This window comes from Myxine glutinosa, chromosome 3, assembly GCF_964187855.1.
Source record: "Myxine glutinosa chromosome 3, kmMyxGlut1.1, whole genome shotgun sequence".
NCBI classification, from domain to species: Eukaryota; Metazoa; Chordata; class Myxini; order Myxiniformes; family Myxinidae; genus Myxine; species Myxine glutinosa.
In genome coordinates, this window is record NC_136263.1 from 102,707,778 (window position 1) to 102,733,777 (window position 26,000).

General features: G+C 36.8%; 1 protein-coding gene across 1 annotated transcript in view; it reads right to left on the reverse strand.

Annotated features, from left to right (window-relative positions):
* GTF2B (general transcription factor IIB) overlaps nucleotides 1–26,000 on the reverse strand; it is a 54,588-nt gene continuing 28,588 nt past the window's right edge. The window contains exons 7-8 of the mRNA XM_068099729.2: nucleotides 4,070–4,209; nucleotides 1–645 (exon numbers count right to left, since the gene is read on the reverse strand). Coding sequence (XP_067955830.1) covers nucleotides 512–645; nucleotides 4,070–4,209 — 274 coding nt within the window. The 3' untranslated portion in view covers nucleotides 1–511. The remainder of the gene's footprint in view (nucleotides 646–4,069; nucleotides 4,210–26,000) is intronic.

Consider the following 26,000-nt stretch of genomic DNA (forward strand, 5'->3'; position numbering starts at 1 on the left):
GCCAGAAATACTGCAATTTTATTCCTCATTCAAAACAGTATACGAGTTGCAATGAAACCTTTGTCTATTACAATTTACAACAAAATTATCAAGCTTACATTTGATGAAGAAAAAAAAAAAAAAAACACAAGCAAACTTTCTCAAACAAAGACAAACTAATGAAATGAAATGAACAAAAAGGATGTGAAAACAATTCAAACAACATAATAGCAGCCTTAACGTTTGCATCAAGGTTCCATTGCTCATCACTGGGGAGAAGGGGGAAGAAGAAGAGGCTCTCATTTTCAAAAATCCGCTACTCAAATTCTTATTCCATTCGGTACAATGGAGATTGCTCTGGGTTTTTGTATCCATAAATGAAGTCCTTGTGGGTCAACCAAGATAGTCAAAGTTGGCCCCCAATTCTTGGCGTCCACATCTTCAAATTATATCTTCCTTCCTAAATTCTATATTTGCTTTCACAAAAACGACACCCGGCATTATCCCCAACGTTTATCCACAACCCATATCTTTACAGCTGGGGCAGTTTATCAACCGGTGTGTCAAACTTGAAATCGGGCGGGAAAAGCTCAGCTGCCTTGAAGTACAAGAGGCGGTAAGACTGCCGGATCGTCACATCGGCAACACCCGCGATGTCTCCAATTTCTGCAAAATAAATGTATAATAAGTCAGAAACATATATTGGTCAATTGTTGCAAGTGTACCTTTGATTTTTTCCCTGTTGCAGGGAAACAACAACAACAACAACAACAACAACAACAACAGGCATTTTAAAGGCCATTTTCCCTGCTCGAGCAGGGGTTAGCCTTGTGGTCCCCATGACAATCTTCTCCATTTTGCCCTATTTTCTGCATCTCAACCTTGTTAACCCCCTTGCCCACATTTCTTCTTCCACCATCTCCATCTAAGTCTTTATCGGTCTTCCCCATCCTCTACTTCCTTCTACATTCATTTCCATCAGTCTTCTCAACCAGTCACTTTCATCCTTCCTCAACACATGACCAAACCGAGCAGGGAAAACGGCCTTAAAATGCCTGTTGTTGTTGTAGACATGGAATTTTATTCCATCCATATCGGCTACATGCATAGCAACAACATTTTAAATAAACATTTATCTCTCATAATCAGGACATTGTAATTATCATTTTATCATTGTAAAATTTGTCCCCAATGAGGTTACAAATTATATGCACGGATCCCATTTTAAAACACTGCTTTCAGTAACTCATTTACAAAGTATTGCATTGGGAACAAATGTCAAAAAGGGAGAATAAACTGTATCAAACAGAAATACCAGTACTATACAAGAATGCTGCAATCCTCATGAAAGCATCCACATCTGAGTTGGAAAAAAAGAGATGGACAAACAGCTACATATGCAAACCCATGTGTACTACAAATAAACAGATGCCTACCAGTCAGTGTGATCCCTGGCCCTGCTTTCCTTTGCTGAGCGCCATTATCTGGGGGTTGTAGTTAGTCACTAAGTTGCACACATGCTTCGGAGTGGTCGGTTGTCAAACGACCGCGGGAGGGGCTGAGCACGTTCTTCATGTGTGAGAATATCTGCTCACAGAGGTACGTTGACACGAAGACTGACAGCAAAGTCAGTGCAACGTTCCGGAGACAGCTGAACTTCTTCGGCACGGATGTCCAGCAGGTGAAGATGCAGGTTCCGTGATCTTGCACTGCCGTGGTTTCTAGTCGTTTCCGTAGCTCTGCAAACTTAGTCACCCACAGTGTTGAACTCTTCAGCTCAATCAGCTGCATTTCCATGTCCTGTGTATCCAACCAGTCTATCAGAGATAAATCCAATTTGTGTCCATCAAAGCTGTCTGGCTTGATCAAGAAAGAGAACATGGATCCGTACTTCTGAAAGTCCTCAAATCATGTTGTGAACTCCGACTCGAGCTCGCTCATGTATTTGTATATTTCAGCGGTGCTGATGCTGTGCTGCGAGGACAGCTCCATTATGTGTCTGAAGTAGCGGAAAGTGGAGGTAGCAACATCGCTTGAAAAGATTGCTAGCTTGCTGACAAAAGCCGTCCATGTGTCGAACATGTCCAAAACAGTTTGCCCTGCACCTTGCAGTCGGAGATTGAGCTCGTTGAGGTGTCCCGTAATATCCGTGAGAAACATAAGTTTCACAACCCACTTCTCGTCCTCAAGTTCTGGGTAGTTTTGGCCCTTTTCAGCCAGAAAGGCCTTGATGGCATCAAAGCAGCTGACAAACCGCTCCAAAACTTTATCGCAGCTTAGCCACCTAACCGCTGAGTGGAGAGGGATATCTTTGTATGTGCAGCCCATTTCCTCAAGCAAGGACTGGAACTGTCGGTGTGTCAGAGCAGATCGCTTAACTATGAATTTAATAACCTTTACTACCGTAGCCATAACCTCATTAAGATCTGAATTTGACATCTTTGCACAGAGATTTTCTTGGTGTATTATGCAGTGGAGTTTCATGATGGGGTGACCGACTTTTTCCTCAATTAATCTGACAGCTCCCCTCTGTTTCCCGTCCATGGCAGGGGCGCCATCTGTTGTCACTGCAAAAATCTTCCTGAAGTCAATCCCTCGCTCCTCAAAATGTTCCATAAACACCTTGGCTATGTCCTCACCTTTTGTTGTGTCAGACATCGACTTTGAGCAGCAGAGTTCCTCTCTTACAGTCGAATCACAGTATCTTGCCATGACTGCCAAACGTGGAACGTCATTCACGTCCACGCTCTCATCAAGTGCAATGCTAAATACCACAGCATCTTTTAACCCAGCTATTTGCTGCACGCTGACATTTTCTGCCATTTCTTCGATGCATCGCTCAACACTTCTAGCTGACATGGGAATATCTTTTATTCTTGATTTGATTCTCTTTTTTTGGTAAGCCTTCAAACAGAACCTCTAAGCTACAGAGAAAAGCCTCCTTAATATATTCGCCATCAATGAATGGCTTTCTGCGTTTCGCAATGCAATGAGCAATGCAATAGCTTGCTTCAGTCACATGGTTTTTAGCAGTGGCAAAGATTTTGAGGGTGTTGGCTTGCTTCCCATACCTGTACATGGCACGTTTGATGGATTCTGCCTTGTCTGCCTGATCTTTGAAAGTTTTCTCGTGCTTTGTCTCAAAATGGCGCTTAACACTCGACGTTCGACAAACAACATTTTCAAAACATAAAGTACACACAGCAGGTCCTTCTGAAAAACAAAACCCCACTCTTCTGTCCATGAGGGCTGGAATGCCCGAACCTTTACTTTAGCTTTCTTAGCTAGCGGGGTTGCCATCATCTACCAAACCTGAACCACTTCACTGCAATTCCTGTGGGAAATGTGAGCAGAGACCACCAATCAAACTAAATAAGACAGGCTGCGCAACAGCCAATGGCTGTTCAAGAGGTCATTTGGCATGCAGCTGAGAGGGCACTGCTTTTGCCAGTGTGCCAATGATTACGCTGCCGCATGCCAATAATAATAATAATAATAATGCATTTATTTTATATAGCGCTTTTCAGGGAGCCCAAAGACGCTTTGACAGAGTGCAAAACATAATGCATAGCAAAACATAAAAACAATTGCAAAAAAAGAAGAATCAATAGGGAAATATTCAAAGCACAAAGGAGGGAGAAGGAGAGGAGATAGTCAGGGGTTAGATGCTGTGGGTTAAATGTTGAATGCAGTGTTGAACAGGTGGGTCTTGAGTGATGTTTTGAATGTGGTGAGTGAGGAGGAGTCTCTGATGGTGTGAGGTAGTGAGTTCCAGAGGGTGGAAGCAGCGATGGAGAAGGCCCTGTCCCCCCAGGATCTAAATTTGGTCCGGATGGGGGGGGGGGGAGGGGGGGGGGTCAGGAGGTTGGTAACCAGCAGAGCGGAGGTTGCGGGTGGGAGTGTGTCTGGAGAGGAGGTCAGCCAGGTAGGATGGGGCCAGGTGGTGGCACGTGCGCCGAAGGTTGCCGACCCCTGGCACTAGAGAGACCCAATTGCCCTTTTCCTTTTCAATCACTTTTTCTTGGTAATTCATTGCATTTTTTTGCACAAACAAATGCATATTAGGGAATAGCATTCGGTGAAAGCAAACCTTTCTGTGTGCGCTTGTCTGCAGATGCCTGAGATGCCATATAAATTGCCGCTGCAGCAACAGAGATTGGTGAGCGTCCAGGCACGAGATCAAGATCCACAGCACACCGGGCAATGTGCGTTGCCGCAATTTGTACTGCTCTGTAATACAGTATGAAAGCAATACGGTTACAAGAACAAAACTAGAAAGCATCTCAAAATGAAACTAGAAAGCATTTTCAGAAGAAAGCATCTGAAAATGCAAAGACCATCCACATCCGCTTTGTTGTCGAATCAAATTTGATGAAAACGACTGTTAAAATAAATTGTACATTTTATTCATTTGTTTTCCCCATATCTAATAAATAAAATTTGTCTGTCTACAAGTCTGTCTATGTTCTCGTATTTTGCAAAGACCGCTGGGCTGACAACCACCAAATTTGGCACAACGACCAAATCCGATGGGTATTTTCATCCACCACATCAGCTTTTAAAGACCTTCAATACCCCAAATACCCTTAAGACCCCAAAGACCATTTGAGGCCCTTCAAGACCTCAAAGACCCTTGAAACCCCTGAAGACGCTTAAGACTCTATCCACCCATGAAGCCGTGTGACTATATGTATATTAATTATGAACGGTTTGAAAATCAGTTGCGCCCTGACCACACGTGCGTCAATTAATTACCTAATATTGGAATGTACCTTTTAAACCTTTCAACCCTTTAGACCAATGGTCGGCAACCTTTTTCTCGTGGAGAGCCAGATTGTCATGGGGTTGCCGGGTGCAGGCTGGAACGATAACCACGTGGTTAATTAAATGAGGTCATTGGTTAGTTATTAGAGGTTAGAAGAGTTTCTTGTTAATTGCCAAACGTGAGATTTGCACACAATTTAAACATGGAATGGTACTGTTTTCTTGTCCGTCTGTCAATGTGAGTTCTGTACCTGCATTTTTGCATGGCATGGTGAGTGCAATACAAAGGAAGTGAAAGCCAAGCATTTCTCAGGTCTGCAGTCCAAACTGAATGCATCTATATGGGTCAGAAGGGATCTCTATGCTGGCCGGATCCGGCCCTCAAACCATAGTTTGCCTATCCCTGATTTAGACTGTTAAGACACTTTAAGACTCCCCAAGACCTTTAAGATCCCAAAGACCCCTTAAAAACTCCACAATCCTTAAGATCCTGAAAACACAGACTCTTAAGACCCCTAAGATGCTTTATATCCCAAAGATCCCCAAGACCCTATAGACCTTTAAGACCCCTAAGACCCCTAAGACCCCTAAGACCCCTAAGACTCCTTAAAATCACAAAGATCATTTAGATCCCAAAGACCCTTTAGACCTTTAACCCAAGATAAGTAGGCAATCCCCTGGGCAATCCAACCATACAGAATGGGTAGAGCCAGAGGTACACCCATCTAGGGCTGACACTTTAAGACCCCCTCTCCCCTCCCCACATGCCCCCCCCACCAACCCACTCTCCCAAATCTCCAAAGACCCTTTAGACCTCGAATATACTTAGGATCCCTTTTACCTTCAGGACCTTTTCAGACCCTTTTAACATGCGAGAGATTAATCCTTTCGACCCCTTAGGCACCAACTTCTATTGCAACATACTCTAATTTGGAGTTTCGACTCGAGAACATTTTAATTTTAAGCGCACACCACGCAAACATCTATAGTCCTTTTTGCAAAAAATAAAAAAATTTTAAAAAGAAGACGACTTTTCTCATCAAGTATTGTGCAAACTCAACCTACCCAGCTCAGGGTGGGTACTCTGCCATTGAATATACAGGGTATTTATAAAGTCTCCATCTATTTCAGTGAAATAACGGTTTTTATTGATTTTTATTGCAGAACCCCATGAAGATGAATGTGTAAGAACGTGTGATGGTTGTAGCATTGCATATTCAAGGAAAGAAATGCAAAGAAATTCGAGAGCAGTTTAAAAGAAAGAATTTTTTTTTTTAAATATCCAGAATCCAGTGTCTTGTCTGTAGGACCTAGATTATGAAATTTTCTTTCAAACTGCTCTCGAATTTCTTTGCATTTCTTACCTTGAATACGCAATGTTACCACCATCACATGTTCTTGCACATTCATCTTCGTGGGGTACTGCAATAAAAATCAATAAAAACCGTTATTTCACTGAAATAGATAGGGACTTTATAAACACCCTGTATAAAGAAGAAAGTTTTTTTTGTTTGATTGTTTATGCATTTGGGCCCTTCAGGAACCAGTGCGACCAAACTCCCAGGAAAAAAACCAGGCAGTGTATAAGCACAAGACCCGATCGAGGCCTAAAGACCAATTATCTTGTTTTATCTGGGGTCAATTTTTTATCCAAACATAGCCCTTCACCTTCCTCTCGATGAACGAGGAGGCAATGCAAAGTTTGGTCGCACTGGTTCCTGAAGGGCCCAATTTTTTTTTTTAATATCAGACAAAAAGCCTGATGTTGGCTTAAAGGTTAAGGTGGCTGGCTTGAGGTCTTCGGGTCCTGAGTCCGAGCCCCTGTCGTGCCATTAAATTAACACCAGATGGGTTGACTCAGCCTGTCATTCTACTGAGGTCGGCAAAATTTGTACCAGCTTACTGGTAACAGGGGCACTGCATCTGCTGCACAGCTATGCCCCCAGAAATTGATGCAGCCAAGCAGCCACAGGCTGCATATGAATGCCTACGTCACACATAGGCGGATTTGTCGGCGACTACTGGCGACTGGAAAAATCGCCACCACCCGCCGACAATCGTAATGAAACCGTAATGGACGGTCGCCTGTAGTCGTGGTTATCCTCCCCAGGTCGGCTGCAGTCGGCAAGAGCCGCAAAAGGGGCCAAATATTTTTTTTAATGTTTAAAAACGGCGCGCTCAGTCGCACTCGAAAAAAATCCGCCATGCTGTCGTGATGGAACCGCCATGCTGTCGTCGGTATCCGTAATAAGAGCGTAAAGCGGCCGCAACCCAGTCGCTCATAGTCTTCCGCAATCGCCCCAGCAGCTAGCACGGCAGAGATGCGAATGCCATACGGCCTTCCTGCGGCATCATCCCGACTACAGGCTGACACTGTTGCGGCTGCATATCGACTACAGAATAACTACCACGTCTCCCCTGCGGCTATGGGAGACTGACGACGACAGCAGTAGGACTAGTGGCGGCCGAGTTACGGCCATTGGCGACAAAGATACGACTGCCTGGCGACTGCATTACGACATACCACGATTCCATGGCAAGACATGATGGTGTGAGGGTCTCCGTGGAGTGAGGTCATGTGGTGCCGACAAGGATATGGCTTTATTGTTTGGACTTGGGACAGTAGTGTAATAATGTTGCTTCTGGGACACCTCCGTTTAACATGGGAAATCCCTATCTAATGTCATTTACCCCCTTGTCTTTTTCAAAAATCATAAACACCTCTATTTCTCCCACCCTCATCTTTATGAACCTTTTGTCTGTAGTACCTATCCTTAATGTTGTTCATTAGACCACTCAAACACTACAAATATTTGTTTTCTCTTATAGACCTATCATCCTTCTTCTACATATCATCTGGCAGATTAATCTTTGACCCATTCACTTCCATATTAATTCTTTCCCTCCCTCATTGCCCCTAAACACCTATATTTCTCTCACCCTGTTCTTTACGAACCTTCTAACCTTTTGACATGTTATCCTTATTCATTAGACCACTTAAACACCTGTGATCCTTCTGACCTCATGGACCTTTTAACCTTTTACTCTTAATATCATCTGGTGAATATAACCCACTCAAACAACGACCCTACAAATATTTGTTTATGCGTGGGAAATAATTTAATTCTCTTGCCACTCTCTTCACCATCTAATATATTAACAAAAAAGATGATTGAGTTTGGTTCTTTATTAAGATATTTTAACTGAGCTAAGATAAAATGGTAAACCTCCCTCAATGTTCTTGTTTGAGCGCCTCCAGTGCCACATACCATTTTTTGGTAAGCCCCGCCCACTTTTTGGTAAACCACGCCCATTTTACTAAGCCCCGCCCACTTTTTGCTAAGCTCCTCCCACTTTTGCTAAGCTCCTCCCACTTTTGCTAAGTCCCACCCACTTTATAAACTCTTCAGCATTGTATCATTTCCAGGTAATACATAACATCATTTTCAGGGAATTTCCATCACATCATTTCCAGTTAAGACACGCCCAGGGAATTTCCACAGGAAATGACACACACCCAGCCCTTCTTATAAAAGGCACCGACCACACAGGCTTTTTCAAACACGCTTTCTGCTTCACTTGAGAATGGACTCCTATGCCGAAATGGAATGGGATAACTTTGCTATTCCTTGGAGTCCTACTACCTGTGTAGCGCTCAACCTTCAGATTGATGAACTGGACTCGAACCTCTTGTCGATGGAGGAAATTGTATCTGAGCTACGAAATGAAAATTCTACTTTTAACACAACTTGGGATAAAGTTATTTTTTTGTTTGAAGATCTTTTGAACAACCAAGACCCACAGAACGAGTTCTACCTTGATGACCCAGCCAAAGAGTTATACCTTGGAGATCCACAAAATCCTGAAAAAGAGTTCTACCATGATGATACTTATTGTGAGTTATCAAAACAAAACCCACTGAACGAGTTCTACCTTGATGACCCAGCCAAAGAGTTATACCTTGGAGACTCACTAAATTTGGGAAAAACAAATTATGAGGTCTGCCTAGATGGTTCTAACTGTGGAGCCTACCTTGGAGACTCACTAAATTTGGGAAAAACAAATTATGAGGTTTGCCTAGATGGTTCTAACTGTGGAGCCTACCTTGGAGACTCACTAAATTTGGGAAAAACTAATTATGAGGTCTGCCTAGATGGTTCTAACTGTGGAGCCTACCTTGGAGACTCACTAAATTTGGGAAAAACAAATTATGAGGTCTGCCTAGATGGTTCTAACTGTGGAGCCTACCTTGGAGACTCACTAAATTTGGGAAAAACAAATTATGAGGTTTGCCTAGATGGTTCTAACTGTGGAGCCTACCTTGGAGACTCACTAAATTTGGGAAAAACAAATTATGAGGTCTGCCTAGATGGTTCTAACTGTGGAGCCTACCTTGGAGACTCACTAAATTTGGGAAAAACAAATTATGAGGTCTGCCTAGATGGTTCTAACTGTGGAGCCTACCTTGGAGACTCACTAAATTTGGGAAAAACAAATTATGAGGTCTGCCTAGATGGTTCTAACTGTGGAGCCTACCTTGGAGACTCACTAAATTTGGGAAAAACAAATTATGAGGTTTGCCTAGATGGTTCTAACTGTGGAGCCTACCTTGGAGACTCACTAAATTTGGGAAAAACTAATTATGAGGTCTGCCTAGATGGTTCTAACTGTGGAGCCTACCTTGGAGACTCACTAAATTTCATAAAATTAGGAAAAGAGTTTTACCTTGGAGACTTTGAAAACTGGTTTCGTTTTGGAGACTCGGAATGGGGGTTTTGTTTTGATGACTCGGAATGTGATACCTATCTTGGAGGCTCAACAGGAATGTGGTTATACCTTGGGAACTTGGAAAGTTGGTTTTATTTTGGAGACTCTACCTGTGGGGTTCCTCTTGGAGACTCTTTGGATTCTAAAGCAATGAACAATGTTCTTTATTTAATGACGCTTGATTTAAGCAATATCAAGAAAGTTCGAGGAAGAAAATGCTGGAAAATTCTTTCTTCCCATTTCTACTTCTTCAAACTTAAAAGCCTTGAAAGACAGAATTGGAGGAAGAGAAAAAAAAAAAAAAGAAATACGTATTTAAAAAAGAAGAAAAGAAAGATTATGTTAGGGTTTGGGTGGGATTTTGAATGTGAGGGTTAGGGATGGGGTTGGGTTAGGGTTGGGATTTTGAATGTGAGGGTTAGGGTTGGGGTTGGGTTAGGGATGGGGTTGGGTTAGGGATGGGGTTGGGTTAGGGATGGGTTGGGTTAGGGTTGGGATTTTGAATGTGAGGGTTAGGGTTGGGGTTGGGTTAGGGATGGGATTGGGTTAGGGTTGGGATTTTGAATGTGAGGGTTAGGGATGGGTTGGGTTAGGGATGGGGTTGGGTTAGGGATGGGGTTGGGTTAGGGTTGGGGTTGGGTTAGGGATGGGGTTGGGTTAGGGATGGGGTTGGGTTAGGGATGGGGTTGGGTTAGGGATGGGGTTGGGTTAGGGATGGGGTTGGGTTAGGGATGGGGTTGGGTTAGGGATGGGTTGGGTTAGGGATGGGTTTGGGTTAGGGATGGGGTTGGGTTAGGGCTTGGGTTGGGTTAGGGTTTGTATATTATTATGACTCACTCGCACATACACACACACACAAAAGTTAAGCCCCAACTAAAAAGTTGTGGGATTCTGTGTTTGGGGTTCACAGATTTAAAAACGTATCCCCATTATACACACACAAAAGTTAAGCCCCAACTAAAAAGTTGTGGGATTCTGTGTTTGGGGTTCACAGATTTAAAAACGTATCCCCATTATACACACACAAAAGTTAAGCCCCAACTAAAAAGTTGTGGGATTCTGTGTTTGGGGTTCACAGATTTAAAAACGTATCCCCATTACATTTTATTTATTTATTTATTATTTTCAAGGGTATTAGCTGCTTACTTGTGTTTTTTGTAATTCTTGTGAGTAAAATGAACCCAAGATTTCTTCTCCATTTAAATCATATAATTTGTAGGTCCAAGGGACTGTATCCATTACATCAATGATTTTAAATAATTCACGAGTCCATTTTTGTGTATAACCTTTCTCAAAATGACTTTTCCATTTGTATATTCTTACAATATCACCAACTTTAAACTTGGGCTTTCTCAAATTAATCTCCTTTTCATATTCTAATTTTGTAAACTAGGGCATGCCCGTACTATATATATATCTAAAATTATATCCCCCCCCCTATTTACATGAAATGGTTTGGTCCAAAGCGAACGGCTTGCGAGTGGTGACAATCCCCCCCCTCTATTTACATGCAATGGTTCGGTCCAAAGCGAACGGCTTCCGGAGTTTGGTAAAGAAATCGCCATCGCGTACACAAACGCGCAGGAAAGCGAATGAATCGCAAATTCGTTTTTATTAGTTGTAAAACATAATGCCCAATTATTCAATTAGCGCCAACGTATTTTGGCTGTTTGCAATTTAATCGCAAGGCAAAGTAGAAAGAGAAGAGGGAAAAAAAGAAAAGCCTTGCCTTGCTGCAAACAGCTGCTGCAAACAACAACAACAGGGAAGGCTGCACTGTCCGGAAGTTGGCATATCGCAGTTACGATTATTTTAGTGTTAATGGCCAATTATTCAATTAGCGCCAACGTATTTTGGCTGTTTGCAATTTAATCGCAAGGAAAAGTAGAAAGAGAAGAGGGAAAAAAAGAAAAGCCTTGCATTAACGCATTAACGCTTGCATTGCATTAACGGTTCGGCACACGTGATAGCTCGCTGCTCTCTGATTGGTTGAAGCGTTTTTTGGACATAGCTCGGTAGGTACTTGTCCGATTAATTTCAAACCTTGAAAAGGCACATCCTCGGGTCCCCAGCAATATACCTGGCAAGTTTCAAGTATATCGGACCCGTGGTTGTCGAGAAACAGCGGTCACAGACAAACACACAGACACACAGACAGACACACAGACACACAGACACACAGACACACAGACACACAGACACACAGACACACAGACACACAGACACACAGAGATTACTGGAATTATAGATAAATGTTTCTGATGGTTTTGATTGTGTTGATGAATGAACTGTATTATTGTAATTATCTACAATATCCTGAATTAAATACACCCATTTTTGAGAACCGAGTTGTGTGAATTTTTTATATAATTTCTCTTTTAAAGTACGATTAAAACGCTCAATAACAACTGCCTTTCCTTCATTAAAGGTGCTGTATAATTTAATACCCTTCCCCTTAAGAAATTTCATGAATATTTTGTTATAGAACTCTGTTCCCTCATCAGTCCATAACTTCTTTGGTTTCCTTTTATCCCGATCAAATATTAGCTTAAAGGCTAACATTAAAGTATCACCCCTTTTATTTTTTAAAGGGACAACCCAGGCAAATCTACTCCTCAAATCAATAACGGTTAAAGCATACCTGTATCCCCTGTCATTATTCAATTCAATTAAATCAGCGGACCATATGTGGTCAGTGTATTTAGAATAAACCTTCCTTCTTTTAAACTTTGTGATTATAGGTTTGTGTAATTCTTCAGCCAAAAGCTCCTCAGTCTTGATGGCATCATTAGAGCCTAATAGTTTTTTGAGGAATAACCAAGACCAAGTTTCAATTTAGCATTTATCAAATTTCTCACAATAAACCTATCAACTTTCTCTCTCAACGTTGGATTTTGTATCAAAGACAAATTATACAACATTTCGCTGTCGGCTTTATGTTTTTCAGTCAACGTAGTGGTTTTCCCATAAGCAATATCATGCTTCATACACACTTCGTCAACCCTATTTGTAGGTTTAGACCAAGGTTTAGGATTGTCAGCCTCATCTAATCTTTTATCCAAGTTTGTTCCTGGACCACAGAAAGAATACCCTGGAAGGTGTAATTCCCCTGGAATTCCAGTTGTTGTAAATTTACTTCCTGACAGAAACTTTTGTATGTCTCCTCCTCTTTTAGGAGAGATGAATTGGCACTTTTTAGAGCCACATACTTGACATATTCCTTTTTGATAAACTCTATTATTTTTAGCTTTAACATAAGAGATATTTTTAGATTTAGTTTTCTTTTTACATTTGAGACAATAACTCATATTTATTTATCAGAAAAATTCCGACAGAGTATCAAAACCTTTTTGGTTTTCAACATATACATTTCAATCTTTATTTTTAAAACATAAAGAATCCTAAGGAATGCCTTCACTCTCTCCTCCATTTATTTACAAATAAAAACTAACTAAAGTCAATGACACCAACATCATCAATCACATAATCTTTTCCTTCTTCTTCTTCTTCTTCTTCACCACTTTCTCGTTTAAATCTCTGAAATTGAAGACATTGACGTTCTTATTTTTGAAACCATTATCTTCATAAGAGTTGTTAATTCTTTAATTTCCTCTTCGGTGCGTTGAGATTGATTTATTTGCTTTAATACACTCAATCTTTTATGAATCTCAGTGATTTCCATCTTTTTATATTTTTCCTCCCTCTCTCTTTGCTCCCTCTCCTCCTCCTCCATTTTCTCCCTCTCCCTTTCCTCCTTCTCCTTTTTCTCTCTTTCCTCCTTCTCCCTTTTCTCCCTTTCCTCCTTCTCCTCCCTCTCCTCCTTCTCCTCCTTTTTCTCCCTCTCCTCCTTCTCCTCCCTCTCCCTTTCCTCCTTCTCCTTTTTCTCTTTCCTCCTTCTCTTCTTCAACTCCTTCCTCATCCCTTGCTACCCTTGAGTTTGAACCCCAAAGAATATTATACATATACTCATCTGGATTTTGAGATATTCTTGTATCTATAATTATTTTTCTCATAATAGGATACCAATAAGATTTGTTGACGATTTCTAAAAGAGTTTTATATTTCATAACTTTGAGAAGTTCATTTTTATTTAATATTTTAAACAAGTCTCTATTTGTGGGTTTAACAATATCAGTATAAGGCCAGTTTTTTATGACAAAATTCCCATGTATATGCTCCAAATCATAAGGTATGTAATACCGAGCACCCTTTTCTTGTAGGTATCCTTGAATACAAAAATTATAATTCTCTTGTAGTCTTCTTCCTGCCATTTATGTATCAGAAATATATGTGAGATTAATATTATGACAGGTAATACCACCCCATCTTCCCACTACCAAATCGGTTTGTATTCCTCGGCTTTCTATCCTTATCTCATTACCTTCCTTCTTTGTCATGCGAACCATCGCTATACTATCATATATTTTTATTTTCTTAAAATCACGTATTTGTTGTTTACTAATTGTACTTCCACATAAATCCTTATCTTCACCAAGTGGATAATATTCTTCTTTACGAGACTGATTTAAATCATGTAGGTCTTCTATGTTTATTGAAAAAGACCAATTATACCCTAAATCAGGCATATCATACCCCCATTTATTAATTCGCATATTAACTAAATGTCCTTCTTTATAAAATTCAATTGTAAGCAGGTAGTTAAATTCAATGAGGAAAGGTGTATGGTCAGTATAACCAGGTGTTGTGGTTGTAAATTTTACTTCTTTCACAAAACGTGCTGTTTTCTTTAAAAATATATATTGTGATAAATCACTTAATCTAATTAAGTCATTCGCATCTGTAGGGTTTGGATAATTGATTAATTTATAAGTATTCTTCATATTAATATTTTTACTTACACTATATTTTTGTCGTTCAGCCTGTGCCTTTGTATAATAATTTGATAAATCAATATCCTGAGAGGATTTTCCAAAGATAGAACCATCTTTTCCAACATAAGTCATTTATATTAGATTAAAAATGATATCATAAAACTTTTCATTATTGTTGAGTTGAAATAATACATATAAACATAATTGACCACAACATTTAGAATTAATTTCTTGAACTTGAAATGTTTGATAAACACCATTCTGTAAGAATTGTATTACTTCAACAGGTGGTGGCATACCATAACTATCAAAATAATATTTATCCTGACTATTATGAATACAAACCCAATGAGAACCATTCTGTGTGTCTAAATTCATAATAATATTCTTTGTATTCTTATTTATATGTATTAATTCATCTCTCATACAGATTACCACATTATCAATTTTTAGTGTTTTACAATACTTGGCTAGTTCTATATTTGACGTTGTATTCTTTCCAAATTGTTTAAACCATTTATCCATTTATTTATGAGAAAGATACAATCCATTACCCCGTTTAGTTAGTTTAACACCCGCTTGAGCGATAGAGGAAAGCATATCACCAACCAACAATCTAGCTTTATCAGGTAGACTTTCAAGTTTTTGAGCAAAATCTACAATTACACCACTTCCACTAATTTGTTTCTCCAACTCCTTGTTATGTCTTTCCAATTCTTTTTGAGCTTTTAGTTGTGCCTTCCTTTCGTTAGCAGTTTTTACCGCTGCTGAAATACCACCAGTCAATGCTCCCGCCGCACTTAAACCAGCAAATAAAGGAATTAGAAACGGGAGAAATCCTCCTCTTGACTCGTCTATTGAATATTTCTTTAACATAGGTTTCGTCATTTTAATTTTAAGTGATCCAACATCATTTAGTGTTTTTACTTGTGTGTGTGTGAGTAAAACATCAATTCTTACAGCTCCTTTTCTTTGAATTGTATTAACATTAATAATACAAGGCTTTTGATTTTGAATACAAGATGTTAATTTATTAAGATTGATTTGATTAACATATACCCCAACCATTTATTTATGAGAAAAAACCTATGTGATATTAATCATAACACCATTATCTGTATTAATCTGTAATTCTGTTTCCTCCAAAAGCAAACAATAAGCATCAACTTCTTCATTCTCCCCTCTTTCAATGTATAGAGAAGTATCCACTCGATTAGACTTTATAGTTTCCTTTTGAGAACTCAGGTCAATTGCGTAGATTGTATATAAACCTTTAAATGCAACCATATCCAAAATAGGATCATTATTACCATTACTTTCACACACCTTTTGGTAGGACTTGTAGGCTTCCGCATAATCATTTTTTTCCCAATCAATTTCCAATCTATCTCGCGGATAAAATGTGCCATCAAGAGAAACCCGAAGTTGTTTCACCTTAGCATTATCACTCAGCGCATTATTCTTATTAGTACCGTCCTCTCCATCTGGTTTTTTAAAAATGAGCCAGAGGTATCGTGGCTTTCCTTGAAGAACACCCAAATTCCAAGTGTAGGTAGTGTGTTCCAGTTTAACGTGTTGACATCTTCTTTTAAGGTATGATACATTTAGCGGTTTCTTTGAGTTAAGTCTTCTATTTAACATCTCTTCCGTTTTAAGATTAGGAGTATATTCACTGATATACCAACACAAATCATTAATAACAAATTTATTGTTGTCTCCAAAAGCATTTTCATCCCCAAAAAGCAACCTATTTACATTATCATTCCTTTGTAGTTGAAATCTAATTTTAAGACCATACAAAACTTTATCATAATCGCAAAATCCAAATATACCTTTAAGAGGTACTGCTACGGTAAAACTATTCACTGCTTTTGTTTCATCATTATACATTGACTTCCTTTGACTATAACCAGGGTCTGCGTTTGTACCCGTTGACATATCAGGAATAAAACCTTCAACAGCTCCCTTACCCATTCTATCACTAAACGAATATAGTGTAAATTTCATCATTTCAGATGTAGCAGCGACATAATCAACCGCTTCAACCTCTTGTGTTCCAATATACAGGCGGACACTGTCAAACATTTTCCAGAAGAAATCATTTACGAGTGTAGCATTAGTATTATTCGCAGCCTTAGTGAATTTAAATTTACACAGCAAGAAACTATCAGCTATATTCAAGTAAGTTTGTTGATTATTTATTTCAAAACTTTTTGTTCCGTTTGAATTCCAGTCTGTTCCTGTTATAGCATTTACCTTAAAATAGTCTTCCTTTTTAGTGGAGTTTGAAATGATAATCGTATCATCCAAATCATAGATACTATCAATCGCTTCCATACTTGTATTTATATAGCATTAAAATTGTTGAAACCCTGACCCAAGTATTTTAATGATTTTTTGTCGTTCTTGTGAAGATAGTTGAGTTTTACCTTTTTTTATTTCTTTGATTGCTTGTAATTTATGAGACTCCTTTTGAGCATCTTTTATACTCTTTATAGCACCCGCAACGGAGCCCACGGCAGAAGCAGTTGAACCAATTAGGTCTTTATGTTTAAGGATGGTTGAACCAATACCCATTAGAGTATCAATTATCCCATCTCCTTTATTTCGAAATTGATGACCTACACCTCGTTGTCTCTTAGGTTTATAGTATCCTCTACCCACATACCTTGTATAGTCTGGTGAAAGGAACATGCCCTCCCCTGTAATTATTTTATATTTTCCCAACTCGTGTTTTCTCACAATAACCATTATTTATTTATTGAAAAACTTCACGTAGGTGAATTCTGATGGATATAATTTCATCATTAAAGGATATCATACGATTATCTTGGTCGGTTATCCTAAAATTTACTCTGTATATGGTTTTTCCTGACACAGGTAAATAGACAAGATTTTTTGGTTCCATATTAAATTTATAACCAATCGGGGTTGAGTATGCACTGAATGAAAATATTGTATTTGTTCTTATTCCATCGTTATAAGCACCATCAATCAAATCACAATGAATTAATACTGAATTTATACCGGAGGATATTTGGATAACATTATCACTGTAAAACGTCCCGTTATTTTCAATCTTTTTTGAAGAGAAACCCAATAGCTCTCTAAACGAATTTTCAATCGTGAAATCAACTTTATAATTATTTTTAAGTTTAATAGTTGATTTTGAAGTGTGTTTTTGAATATCTATTACAATATTTTTTGGTTCATCACCTTTTTCTTTCATAAGGCGAGAGACTTCTGAAGATATTTGAGAAATCTCGTAAGCTCCAGGTGAAACAGTTATAGTTTTGTAGGCAGTGCCTGGATTATAACTAAACTTGTTGTTTTTCTCTGTGATATTAAAAAGGGTATTGTAAGTTTCCATTGACAACAAAGATGCCTCATATGAGGTAAGGGGGTCAAGTTGTAGTGGGTAAGGGAATGAAGCTGTGTAATCGCTCGTTGTGAAATTAAAACTAAGAATTGTGCTTCTCATCTTATTTAATATCTAATAAAATATCTTTGTATTGACATTTATTAATTATTTTCATATTCATCAACTGATCTAAAATGGCTGAGGATTCATTAAAACAATTGTTGTTTCCAGCCTTCTTACTACCTAACAACAATAATAGCCTATTAACTAATTGTGATGGGTCATTTGGAAGAAAACTAACACCTGAACCAAGTTTACTTAAAGCATCAATAATATGTTTCTCCTTCTCATTCTTCTTACTTTTACCAGCAACAGAAACTCCATAATCAAGTGCATTTAACAACTCAATATATACCCTATCTTCCTCTCTTTCCATATCAAGTGGTTCCTCAAAATATTTTGAACCGCTGAATCCGGGGTTTGTTAGAAGAAACATTAATCTTGGAGTTAATTTAACATTTGGTTGAGTAGAACTCAAGAACATCAATTCATCATTAAATATCAATACCTTTTCTTCCACAAGATGAAACACTGCTGGTTCTTCTGTTGGAATGAGACCTGCTCTGGTTTTTGAACCCGCCGAATATTCATTGTTTTGAAGAGCTTCCACAACATAATTAGGGGGTTGATTTACCTGCTCAAGTTTCCGAAATAATCCCTCGTCATCATATTCTAATTCACCAAGTTCTTGTTTTGTTATCTGACTAAAATCTTTGAGCATTTGAAGTTTTTTCGGAGTAAATTCTACCGTGGGAACTGTAGGTGAGTGTTGAGTTTTCAAAAGTGGTTTAAAGAATTTCTCTTGTTTTCTTTCAAAGGCTTCTTCACCAGTTAGTTTCTGTCTCCGTTTCTTCTTTATCTCTTCCTGTTGTTTAACAACTTTTGAAACTAATTGTTGATGTTCCTTAAACTTTCTTTCTCTTTCTTCGGTATTCATTTTCTGTATTTATTTATTGAAAAATATCATTTAGTATCTCATCTTGTTTCACAACAATATATTTATATTTTCCAATCGTGTGTTTCATATAATTTTCAAATTCTTTTTTACTACATAACGTAGAGCAATTATCTCTCCAAAAATTATTTACATCTATTGAATTTAACTTAAATAAAATAAAAGTATTGGCATTGTTTCTTATTGAGCGTCGAGGGAGTTGAAAATATGATTGACTAAGATATATACAATTACAAGAAGAATGTCTCCCTCTTGTATAGTAGCTATCCATTACTGTTTGGTTTCTCTCATTAACACAATCATCAAAGATGACGAGGTTCTTTTTTGATTTATCTAAATCTTGAGGTGAAGGTATATCATCCGTATTATCACTGAGAATACAAGTTATGGGTTTCGATTTTGATTTCTGTGTATCACAAAATAATTGTATTATATCTTCAATATTATAATCATTCAGTTTGTTTTGAAGTTTAAATAAACCGATAATGTCTTCCTTTTTAAGACCTGCATTAAAACCCTGTGAGAGTAGTTGATACTCGGGTTGAAAACTTGACTTTGTAAAAATTATTAAATTATCATAATCTAAAAAATTAGGACCAAGGAGCATCTTTAAAAGTAAACAGGTTTTCCCACATCCGCTTGAACCAACTATTAGACATCTCAATGAATTTGGAATGTTTTTATGGTTATTAAACTTTATCTTATTTTCCCAAACGGGTAAAAAATCATTCATTTATATATTTGGAAAACAAGTCATCTAACTTTTTTTGAGCTATTTTAGAAACTCTATATTTTATCCTGAGTTCGGGTTTAATTTCAAAATAATTCATTATTTTATTTATATAGTATCTTGTATTAACATTTCCATTAAAATTATTTTGAATAATAAATATCATTAAACCCTTATACATTTCCTCAATACAAAGAGTCTCTTTCCTTGTAAGAAATGGTGTATTATCACCATAATGCTTAACATTCATCTCTCTTATTAATCTTGTAAAGTAATTCATTTTTGGTTCTAATTTAAAAGAGTTATATGTTTTTTTATATTTCTTATTATCATTAATTAGAATATAATCACAGAATAAACATTGTTTATATGAACCCTCATTATTAAGCCCTATTCTATCACAAGCTGGACAATTCTCTAATTTATCATATGGAGAGTCTGGAAATTCTAAATATCCTTCAGAACTTATCATATTTATATAGTAAATTTTTACTTAAACTAAACGCAAGTTTATTCATTAATAAATACAATGTTTCAAAGCACAAAAGACAAATTTCAATCAATCTCTACTTCGGTGGAAGATATAGAAAAATATGTCAAAGATGTTAAATTGAACAAAGATAAATATGGAAATTTTTGGGTAAAACCAGTTATGGAAAATAACATGAGCCCCTCTATTTCATTTAAAGGAAGAGCTCTAACTATACCTGGAAAGACATCCATTAAAGTAAATCTAACAAAAGTTTCTCCTCTACTCCTGGCAATTTATTCAAAGCTTGAAAAAGTGATTGACCACGATACTTTGAAAAAGAATGATAAGACCATTAATAATTCTAGAGGAGACATTTGTATTTTCTTTAATAATCCAAAGGGTGTAGATCTAAGTAAAATGAATGATGTTAATATTTCTGGTGAAATGTCATTTCGTTCTATGATAGTTAGAGATTATTTAAAGATAACTTTTGATATTAAAAATGTAGAGATTGAATCCGTTAATGAAAGAAAGTATATTGGTATAGATGGAAAGGTTTTTTCTGCTAATTAAATATGAGTCATTACAGCAGTGAAGATTTTACTATTTCATTGAACTCGGACGATAGTGATGATAGTATTTCATTGAACTCGGACGATGGTGATGATAGTATTTCATTGAACACAGATGATAGTTATGATACTAATAGTTTGTGCTCAAATGATAGTTATGAGAGTAGCTTTATTGATGACTCTGAGTATGATTCTGAGTATTCATGTGATAGTTATGACTTAGATGATTCTGAGTGAAAAAGTGTTTTAGTTTAAGCACAGCGATATATATAAAACGGAGCTGTAAAGCTCAAAAGTGTTTTATTTTAAGCACAGTGATATATATAAAACACCACGTTTTCTCACGCTATAAATATGGTTTATTGTGATACTTGCGAGAAGGAAGTAAAATATTATAAACAACATATTCTCACCGCAAAACATACATACAACATTTTAAACAAACTTTCCCCTCTTCCACCTGAAACAAAACACTGTTCTACATGTAATAAAAATATCCTCAAGAAAGGCTTCAAAATACATCTTAAAACAAATCTACATTTATCAAATTTTATCACAACTAAAAACTCTGATGGAGCATTCAAAGGACATATTAAAATAAGAGTCTTTAACTTCAAACCTCCTGAACCAGAGTCTATAGTTGATGCTGTAGAAATAGTTAAACCTGCTGTTCAAACGTTGATTGAAAAAACACTAAAGGAAATGAAACCACTTAAATTTTATATGGGAGTAAAATTAGAAATGACAAAGGATGAAGGAGTTATAGATGCACCATACATGAGAACTGAGCCACACTTTATATCTTCATATCAAGATTTTAAAACATCAGGAGTCTATGATGAACTTATTAAACAAGAGCAAGATGTGGATAATTCAATCGTAGGAAGTGGATTCAATATAGGAAAAATTATTTACATAGACATTCATATTCTTAAATCAGATCCTCTAAAAGCTTCTTCTTACATTGATTTACCCAGTGTTATCAAAAATAGAAAAGCAGTTATCAATATCAAAAATAAAGACAATAAATGTTTTCTCTGGTCTATTTTAGCACACTTACATCCTCCACATTTTCATGATGAAAGAGTATCTCATTATAAAAAATATGAGAATACATTAAATACGAAAGATCTAAAGTTTCCGATGACTTTAAATGATATTCCTAAATTTGAAAAGATGAATAATTTATCAGTTAATGTTTATGGTCTAACAGAAACAAACAACATTCAGGTTTTAAAGCTTTCTGACAATTGTAAACAAACTCATATTAATCTTCTATATTTTAATTCAGACGAAAATTCACATTATACATACATCAAAGATATTGCTAAATTAATAAAACCACAAGTCTGTAAGAGAACAAATAAAATATATATTTGTTTGCGTTGTCTTAACTTCTTCAATTCACAAGAAAGATTAGATAAACATTCAAATTATTGTGGCGAACATAAATCAACGGTAATCAATATGCCTAAAGAAGGCTCAAAGATCACATTCAAAGATGAAAATAAAAAGATCAAACATCCATTTGTTATATATGCTGATTTTGAAAGTATTTTAGAAAAAATTGATACTGCTTCTCCAGATCCAAAAGAATCATACACAAATAAATATCAAAAACATACTCCTTGTGGTTTTTGTTATTATATCAAATCATCCGTTGGTGATAAATATAACAAGTTAGAGATGTATAGAGGCTCAAATACCCCAGAGGAGTTTGTGAAACGACTAGAAAAAGACTGTGTTCGATTAACCAAGATAATGAGAGAAACCAATAAACCAATGTCCTTAACAAGTAAAGAAAAAAGGGAATTTATAAAAAACAATGTCTGTCATATTTGTGAGGAGAAAATTGGTAAAGGTCTAAAGGTTAGAGACCATTGTCATCTCACTGGTAAATATAGAGGTCTGGCTCATCAAAGTTGTAATATTAATTATCAACTCCCCTCTTTCATTCCTGTCTTTCTTCATAACAACGCTCATTATGATACACATCTATTTATCAAGGAACTCTCAAAGACTTCTGGAAGTATCTCAGCAATTCCAAACACGGATCAGAAATACATTTCATTCACAAAAACAATTCACACATCTCCTATTACTCATATCAGATTTCTTGATACATTTAAATTCATGGCAAGTCCATTGGTTAACTTGGTTCAAAATCTAAAAGAGTTTCCATGTCTTTCAGAGTATTTTTTAGATAAAGATTTTCTAACACAAAAGGGAATTTACCCCTATGACTATATGGACTCATTTGAGAGATTCAATGAAACACAACTTCCTTCAAAAGAAAATTTCTATAACAAATTAAACAACAGTAATATATCTGATAAAGATTATGTACACGCACAAAATGTTTGGGAAAAATATAACATCAGGAATCTTGGCGAGTATCACGATTTGTATCTCAAAACTGATGTGCTTTTATTGGCCGATGTATTTGAAGCCTTTAGATCTGTTTGTCGCACTGGATATGGATTGGATCCTGCTCACTACTACACAGCACCTGGATTGGCCTGGAGTGCGATGTTGAAAATGACAAAACAAGATTTGGATTTGATAACCGATGTTGATATGCTTTTGATGATTGAAAAGGCAAAAAGAGGTGGAATTTCACAAGTCTGCTCGAGTAGATACGCAAAAGCAAATAACAAATATCTTCCAAATTATGATCCAACGAAAGAGAGTTCTTACTTGATGTACTATGACGCAAACAACCTGTATGGCTGGGCAATGTCTCAGGCTCTTCCTTATGGAAAACTTAGATGGGTAAAGGAAAAAGACTACAAAAACGTTTTACAAGATGTATGTATCTCTACACAAAAAGAATTGGATGAAGAAAAAGTTGGTTATTATTTTGAAATTGATTTAAAATATCCAGAGGAACTCCATAACCTACACAAAGATCTCCCATTTGCTTGTGAGAAAGAAAGTCCAAAGAAAGAATGGTTGAGTGATTATCAACGATCGTTTGATATAGGTGAATCAACAGAAAAATTACTTACTACATTATATAACAAGAAAAATTATGTTCTACACCAAAGAAATTTGCAACAATATTTATCAAAAGGTCTAAGAGTAGAGAAGATCCATAGGGTTCTAAAGTTCAATCAAAGTCATTGGTTAAAGGGGTACATTGATTTTAATACACAAAGAAGAACAGAGTCAAAAACAGATTTTGAGAAAGACTTTTATAAATTGATGAATAATGCGGTCTTTGGTAAGACTATGGAGAATGTGAGGAAAAGACAAAATATCAGATTATCAACATCTTGGGAACAAGCATCAAAATTAATTAATAGACCGAGTTTTACTCGAGCTGAGGTCTTTACTGAGAACTTTTGTGCGATCCATTTGATTAAAGAGAGTATTGAAATGAACAAACCTATTTATATTGGGACAACAATTCTTGATTTATCAAAGTCATTAATGTATGATTACTTTTATAATAACTTGAGGAAGAAATATCAAAATGATGTTAATCTACTTTATATGGATACAGATAGTTTTATTTTGAAAATTAATACCAACGATGTTTATTCAGACATGAAAAGAGACATTAATATCTATGACACGAGTAATTACAGTCCAGAGAGTGAGTTGTTCTCTTCTAAAAATAAAAAGGTGATTGGAAAGTTCAAGGATGAATTAGGAGGAAATGTCATGAGTGAATTTGTGGGATTGAGGTCTAAGGCTTATGCTTATAAATACATTGTGAATAACGTTGAAAAAACTGATAAGAAATTAAAAGGTGTAAAGAAAAATGTCATTAAAGAAACAATAAACTTTAAGGATTATTATAACTGTTTAACAACAAAGAAAGAAGAGTTTAGAAAGATTAATGGAATAAGAAGTTATAAACATCAATTATATTCAGAAGAGGTGAATAAGAAAGCATTGGGGGCTTTTGATGATAAGAGGTTTATTTTAGAAAATGGAATTGATAGTCTCCCTTATGGTTATATAAGTATATAAGTGATAAGATATATATAAGTGATAAGATATATATAAGTGATAAGATATATATAAGTGATAAGATATACATAAGTGATAAGATATATATAAGTGATAAGTTAAAAAGGGGGGGTTGGGGATTTTAACGGGCTACCGCCGCCTTTTTTACTATTATATAAATGATAGAACCAAGTATCAACCAGACTAAAGAGTGGAGGTGTAATCAACCTTGGTATATAAATGGAAAACATAATGAATGTGAAAAATATCAAATAGGTATAATTGAAAAGGCAACTGGTAAAAAAATTCACAAAACAAATAAGAGAATTAATTTAAATACCGGTGAATTGGGTAAAAAAGATGGAAATATTTTTGAGTGGACGGAAAACTTTGATGGTTGTCAGGAAAATATATACTTTAATTTAAAAATGGTATGTGGCACTGGAGGTGCTCAAACAAGAACATTGAGGGAGGTTTACCATTTTATCTTAGCTCAGTTAAAATATCTTAATAAAGAACCAAACTCAATCATCTTTTTTGTTAATATATTAGATGGTGAAGAGAGTGGCAAGAGAATTAAATTATTTCCCACGCATAAACAAATATTTGTAGGGTCGTTGTTTGAGTGGGTTATATTCACCAGATGATATTAAGAGTAAAAGGTTAAAAGGTCCATGAGGTCAGAAGGATCACAGGTGTTTAAGTGGTCTAATGAATAAGGATAACATGTCAAAAGGTTAGAAGGTTCGTAAAGAACAGGGTGAGAGAAATATAGGTGTTTAGGGGCAATGAGGGAGGGAAAGAATTAATATGGAAGTGAATGGGTCAAAGATTAATCTGCCAGATGATATGTAGAAGAAGGATGATAGGTCTATAAGAGAAAACAAATATTTGTAGTGTTTGAGTGGTCTAATGAACAACATTAAGGATAGGTACTACAGACAAAAGGTTCATAAAGATGAGGGTGGGAGAAATAGAGGTGTTTATGATTTTTGAAAAAGACAAGGGGGTAAATGACATTAGATAGGGATTTCCCATGTTAAACGGAGGTGTCCCAGAAGCAACATTATTACACTACTTGGGACTTTTGGGAACTTTATTTTTGGGACTTTGGAAACTTTATTTATGGGACTTGGGACCAGTGGAAATAATTTGTTGGACTTTATTTCCATTCTCTCTCCCTGCAGAAAAGTTTGATTATTACATTACAATGAGACATCTTTATTAACTTTGTTATTGTACATCAAACATCTTTATGCTTCATGTCATACATCATTGAAATGAATAAAGTGAAATGTAAAATAGAGAAATAAAGATTTAAAAAGTTGTGTGAATCGTCTCCAATCGCCGGCGGTCTTATTGCAGTCTTGCGGACGTCGGAGTAAACCGCCACCCGGCCCCAATGCAGTCGCCGCGATCCGCCATCGGTCGTAATCTAGCCGCCAGACTGTCGCCACACTGCCGCCGTGCATCCGCAATGCAGTCGCAATGTGGCCGCCTGCAGTCGCCATACTGCCGCCTGACCATATTTGACCGCCCGAAATCGCCAGT